Source organism: Calidris pugnax, unplaced genomic scaffold (assembly GCF_001431845.1).
Source record: "Calidris pugnax isolate Ruff unplaced genomic scaffold, ASM143184v1 scaffold4, whole genome shotgun sequence".
NCBI lineage: Eukaryota > Metazoa > Chordata > Aves > Charadriiformes > Scolopacidae > Calidris > Calidris pugnax.
The window spans coordinates 3,585,880-3,592,245 of NW_015090781.1; the positions used below are offsets into that span (position 1 = coordinate 3,585,880).

The window sequence follows — 6,366 nt, forward strand, 5'->3', positions numbered from 1 at the left end:
GAGCGGGGTACGGGGACCGGGGGGGGTGCGGAGGCGGAGGGGGGTACCGGGACCAGGCGGGGTACCGGGGAGTAGCGGGGTGCCGGGGCGGACATAGAGGCCGAGGCCGGGCACGGTACCGGGGCGGAGCGGGGTACTGGGGCGGAGAAGGGGGCCGAGGACTGGGCACGGTACCGGGGCAGAGCGGGATATCGGAGCGGAGTACCGGGGCGGAAATGGGGGCCGAGGCCGGGCACGGTACCGGGGCGGAGCGCGCTGCGGGGGCGGAGCGGGGCCCCGGGAGGTCAGAGTCCGTCCGAGGAGCCGCAGGCGGAGGCCGTGAGGCAGTACGGACAGCGGGGGGCTGGGGTCTCCCCGGGGGGCACCCCCGGGGCCTTAGAGCTCCCTGCGAAGGGGGAGGGAGGGAGGGGGATCTGCCCTACGGGGAAGTTTGGGGGGGTCGGCCCTGCAGGGCAGCTGGGACTGGGGATTTTGGGGAGTGGGGACGTTGTCAGGTGCCCCCGAGGGCATCCCACTGGGCTGCAAGTTTGGGGGGTGGGGGGGGTCTCTCTGGGCACTGCCTGGGAGGCGGGGCAAAAAGGTGCTCCTGTATTTGGGGGGAGAGAAGGGGGTTCAGGGCTTTCAGGAGGGCCTGGGGTGGTGCCCATTGCCGTGGTGTCAGGCCCCAGCCTCCCACTTCGTTCCCGTTGCAGTGGCAGCCCCCTGCGGAGAGCAGATCCACCGGGAGGTGCAGGTGAGGGGAGCTGCTGGGGGGGGGACAGGGTGGCTGGGTGTCCCCCCTCCCGGCTGAGCCCAGGGCTCCTCCTGCCCTCAGAGGACAAAGCTCATTTTGGGGCCCAGATGATGAAGCCCAGATAAAAGCTTTAGGCACGATCGGCTGCTTTGCTCCAGTTTCCTGCAGGGATGGGGGAACTGGGGAGCCCCACGTTCCCCTGCCCCTTCTTCCCTGCACCCCTCTTGCCTGGAGGAAATGGTGGCTGCAGCCTGCAGGATTAATGAACTGCACATGGGAATTAAAACCCCCTGCTCCACAAACACATCTGGGAAGGGGAGCTGGGGAGGGTGGGCTTGATGTTAGCCTAATTTTCAGCTGGGTGCAAACGAGAGCGCCAGTGCCAGAGGGCACCAGAGGCATGTACGAGCTGGGCGCAGGCATGGCCCCCACATTTTGGTCCAAGGGGACCTCCCGGGGCACAGCTTGCCATAGTTTGGGGCCTCTGTCCTTTCATTCTCAGGATTACTATGGCAAAAGGCTGCAGAAGTCAGAGGACCTGAAGACCAACGCGTGCGTCACCCCGGCCAGGCCCCTTCCCAAGGCGGTGAGAGATGCTCTGCAGCACGTCCATGAGGAGGTGGTGGCCAGGTAAACCCTGGGGTCTCTGCTGCTGCCTCCCCGTGGGCTGCAGCCCCCCTGGACCCCCACACCGTAGGGGCATCTCCACCCAGCTCAGCTCAGCATCCCCCCAGGTACTATGGCTGCGGCCTGGTGATCCCCGAGTGCCTGACATCATGCCGGATCCTGGACCTGGGCAGCGGCAGCGGCAGAGACTGCTACCTGCTGAGCCAGCTGGTTGGGGAGCAGGGACATGTCACCGGGATAGACATGACAGAGAGCCAGGTATGGCACGGAGCAAGGGCTTCCCCTCATCCCCCCATCACCCCCCCTTACCCTCATTCCCTTCCTCCTCCCAGGTGGAGCTGGCGAAGAAGCACATTGCCTACCACATGGACAAGTTCGGCTACCAAAAGCCAAACGTGGAGTTCCTTCAGGGGTACATGGAGAAGCTGGGTGATGCCGGGCTGGCTGATGACAGCTACGATATTGTCATGTAGGTACCGTGCAGGACACTGCCACCCCCGGGTCCTGCAGCTGCCCGGGCCGTGGGCTGGGGTCTGGGTCTGCATCACACTGGGTCGCTCGCTTCAGGAGCACATGTTAGGAAGTGGAAAATCCTGAGGCAGAGTCTGGGCTAGAGCCTGGGAATATAGAAACTGCCCTTTTCGTGGTCAAGTTGGCATCTCCAAATCCTGCGTGAAGCGATGGGATGTGCAACAGCTGGTGGTGCTGAGCAGGCCAGAGGGTGCAACTGAGCTTCGCTCTCCTCCTCCCCAGCTCCAACTGCGTGATCAACCTGGCTCCTGACAAGAGGGCCGTGCTGCGGGAGGCCTACCGCGTGCTGAAGGTAATGCCAGGGCTGGCACCCGTGCCAGGAGTGAAGCGGGGTCGGGGTGGCCCTGCTGTTGGGGTCCTGCTGGGAGGCAGCAAATGGGACCCAGCAAGGTGGGGGTGCAGGATGGGGTCAGGGGAGGGCACCTCTGCAGAGGGTCCTGAGCAGGGTAGCATTGGGGGGGTGCCCAGTTCTCCCTCCACCTTTTGTCCTGTTGCTTCTCGGGGTCTCCCTTCACTCCTTCCTGCCTTCCAGCCTGGAGGAGAGATGTACTTCAGTGATGTCTACTCCAACCAGCAGCTGAGCGAGGCCATCCGGAAGCACAAGGTGCTGTGGGGTACGTAGAGCTCTGGGATGTTAGACTGGAGATGAGGAGAGGGTTCTTCACTGTGAGGGTCATGGAGCACTGGAACAGGTTGCCCAGGGAGGTGGTTGAGGCCCCTTCCCTGGAGATATTCAAGGTGAGGCTCGAGGAGGCCCTGGGCAACCTGGTCTAGTTGGGGGTGTCCCTGCTGACTGTGGGGGGGTGGGACTAGATGACCTTTGGAGGTCCCTTCTGGCCTGGACAACTCTATGATTCTATGATTCTATGATGGGGGTGGCATGGGACGGGGGGACCAGACCTTTGCCTCCATCACCCGTGTCTGTTGTCTCCTGCCAGGGGAGTGCCTGGCGGGAGCCCTGTACTGGAAAGACCTGTACAGCATCGCCGAGGAGGTGGGGTTCAGCCCCCCCTGCCTGGTCACCGCCAGCCCCATCACCATTGGCTGCAAGGAGCTGGAGGACATCATTGGTGAGGGTCCGACCAAGGAGTAGATCTCAGCTCCTGGCAGCCGTGGGGTTCCCAACCTGGGTGCTCGGTCCCCAGCCCAGCAGCCTTTCCCTTGCAGGCGACTACCGCTTCGTCTCTGCCACTTTCCGCCTGTTCAAGGTGCCGGGTAGCAGCCGGGCCGGGCCAGGACAGGTCATCTACAACGGTGGCATCGTGGGGCACGAGCGAGAGCTGGTGTTTGACGCCAACTTCACCTTCAAGGTGCGGGGTGAGGCTCCCCAGGAAGCCAAGGAGTCCTGGTCCATAGGGCTGGGGATGGGATAACCAAACCCATGCGTTGCATTGGGGTGGAGGCAGGAGCAGGGCATCTATGGTGGCTTCACAAGGGGGTTTGAAGCCAGCTGCTTGGTCACTATGGGTCTTTCTCAAGGCTTTTTGTCAGGCTGTGCCCTTGCTTTTGCCCGCCACCCGCTTTCTGACTGGGTGGCTGGGGTCCCCTGGGCCCTGTATCCCAGACCCCAGCCCTGTGACAGTCCCTCCCTCTGTCCCCAGGAAGGAGAGGCAGTGGATGTGGATGCCGAGATGGCCGCCATCTTGCGGAGCTCTAGGTTTGCAGAGGAATTCCTGATCCGAGCCGGTGGGGCCAACGCTGCCGCACCACAGGGCTGCTGTCGCAAGGGGGTGAAGGTTGGTAGCTGGCAGCTCCACAGCTGGGTTTGGGGATGAGGACATGGGTGTCTCGTGCCATCAAGAGTTGCCCTTGGGGTATCAGCAGGGCTATGGCATGACACCAGGAGACACGAGTCCTCCCAGGCCAGGCAGAAGCCCAAGAGGTCTTGAGAGGTGCCTGGTGCCTGAGTTTGGGCAACTGCACCCCAGGGCAAGTTGTAGCCTTCCAAAGGGGAGGGGGTCTGCTCTAACCAGCAGGCATGAGAACCCCTTCCTCCTCCAGCATGTCCATGGGGGCTTCCAACGCTGACAGCTGGACCTGCTTGATGTCTCCCAAGGGGAGACATCCTTCCTCCAGGAGATGTCTGGGGAGATCCTGCCCATCCCTGCAGCTCCTTCCTCCCCATCACTCTCCCAGCACCTCCCAGCTGCTGATGTGAGCTTGGCCCTGGCTGCCAGCCCTGACCCCGCAGCACAAAGCACCTCTATCTGCTGGAAGCCTCTCTCCTCCTCCTCTTGGTGGTCCTTCCCATCAGTACATGAGGGAGATAAGGCCCTGCAGCTGCGTGTCCCTGAAACACAACCTTGTACTTGGGGAGGGGGAGATGTTCTCGGGTCTCTGTCCGAGCAGGAGGCATTTCTCAGATAAAAGCAGAGCTCATGTCCCAGAGAAGCTCTTGGCATCCTCCTCACAGCAGCCAAAAGCAGCTGGAGTGAGCCGGGGCCGGCTGCCACATTATCTATGGAGGGTCTGCTTGGGCTGCCACGCTGGCAGGGAGCCACCCAGGGGGAAATGCCACTTTCGGGAGGATGTCTCTTGCTTCCCTTTGGCCTCATCCTGCCCTGGATTGTTCTCTGCCCTCCAGGAGAAGATCTGCGATCCCTTCCAGTTGCTGGAGCGGCTGGAGGCCTCAGGTCCTGCCTGCCGTCCTGGTGGCACCTGTGGTCCCTCGGGTTGCTGCTGAGTGGCAAGCGATGCCACTGCACCAGATGCCAGCGGGGCAGGAGGATGTGGCCTCAGCAGAGTGTGGCTTCCACCTGAAGAGCAAATAAATGGCCAAGCTGGAAGGCTGTGTGCTTGTGGCCAGGACCGTGGGGTCCTTTGGCTTTCCTTTTGGGGCTGGTGGGGCAGGTTGTGCCTCGTGGCAGTGGGGATGGGCAGCCGTCCTGCAGGTCCCCTTGCAGTGGGGCTGGCAGTGGCCACACAGCTTGGACACGCAGGAAGGGAGGGTTTTTTGGGGGGACGGCAGGTCTGGGGTGGGTTTGGCAGCAGCTGGTGTTGAGCCTACGGGGCAGACAGAGGTGTTTGCAGAGGGCAACTTGGCAGAGCAGGGTGTGAAAGGAGGCCCCAAGTGCCACACAGGCCCTGACCCTGTGGCCAGCACCCCTCTGCATGCGCCTGGCTCCGACTTGAGGTCCTGGGGACCCCACGGCCCAGATGGAAACACCTCTGAGAAGCAAAAGGCACAGCGATAAGCAGCCTGGTTGCTTTTTCCCATCTTTTGGTCTCCCTGTGCAGGGAACCACGAGCATCCAACAGGCAAACTCCCTGGGAGCTGCTGGCAGTGGGCTGAGCAGCTCCATACGGCAGCTCCAAACCAGCATCTCCCCGGGGTGGTGGGCGAGAAGGACCCGTCACCTCCTGGGGCTCAGCCTGCCCCGCTTTTCCATGAAGAACTCAACGTGGCACACGGGGGTAGGGAGGGGTGGCCCCATTCTTCGCATTCAGGATGGAGGACACCCCAAGCGCAGCTCCCCACGCTTTGTCTCGCAGCCCCACAGCGTGTTCCAGGAGATGGGAATGTCTCTCCTTTCCCTTGCGGAGTCGCTGCCGAGGTTTGTGTTTTCCCCAGACTCCATCTAGCGGGAAAGCCACGAGTCCCCTGCAAGGATGGCACCTGCAGAGTTTTGCAGGGAAATGCAGCGATTCTGGAAAAGAAGCAGCCCGGGCGGCCGTGTCCTGCAGTGGGTGAGGAGCAAGGGGTGAAGAGCGAGGAGTGAGATCTTTGGAGGCTGCAGTGGGAGGTGATGGACCACGCTCCCGTTGCCCCCTGTGGATCCCACATGCCCCATCCCACAGAGGCTGTTTGGGAAAGGCTGGGGGTTGCTAAAAAGCAGCAGCGTCCGAGCCCTTGGGTGGGCAGCTGAGCTTAGAAATGAGGGACCATTCCCACCCCTCCTCACACATGGATTTTTTCCAGGAGGGACCAAATTTCTCCTCTCTGCCATTCAAACAGCACCTTGCCATGGCATAGGGGGAGATAAAAAGCAAACAATAAAGTATTTGGGTTCAAAAGGAAGCGTGGGCAAGTGCCAAGGATGCTCTGCAGTAGCTGTAGCAGTGGCTGAGGAGGGTCCAGGGGGTCAGGAGGCATTTCTAGAATATTTGGGATGAAAAGAGTGGTTGGTCAGGTCCTAACTGTCATACAGCGATGGGAAAGCCAGAAAGAGGTGTGAGAGCCCAGAATGCTTAACCTGTCCTTTGTCATTAGCAAAATAGGGGAGCAATTAATTTACAATTTAGAGATTAAACATACAAAAATGCCCATAAATAAGGTTTCCTGGAAAAAAGTCGCCTTGCCAACCTGTCCTTTTGGCTTTGGATGAGGCTATGAGTCTGACCTACTGGGTGCACAAAAATATGTAAGTTGTTGGATTTAGAGCTATGCTACGATTTAAAAAAATATAATTCTTGGTGTTATCTGGAGTCAACAGGGCACATATTAGTTAGCTTCAGGTGGGGGGGGGGGTCCTGGC

At 60.9% G+C, this 6,366-nt stretch overlaps 1 protein-coding gene across 1 annotated transcript; it reads left to right on the plus strand.

Annotated features, from left to right (window-relative positions):
• The first annotated feature begins 267 nt into the window (after positions 1 to 267).
• Positions 268 to 4,677, plus strand: AS3MT (arsenite methyltransferase). Its single transcript, XM_014958221.1, has 11 exons — positions 268 to 326; positions 693 to 733; positions 1,236 to 1,363; positions 1,468 to 1,618; positions 1,693 to 1,829; positions 2,114 to 2,183; positions 2,424 to 2,505; positions 2,830 to 2,961; positions 3,059 to 3,201; positions 3,493 to 3,627; positions 4,476 to 4,677. Coding segments are annotated over exons 1-11 (1,119 nt in total). The 5' UTR covers positions 268 to 325; the 3' UTR covers positions 4,575 to 4,677.
• The last annotated feature ends 1,689 nt before the right edge of the window (positions 4,678 to 6,366 follow it).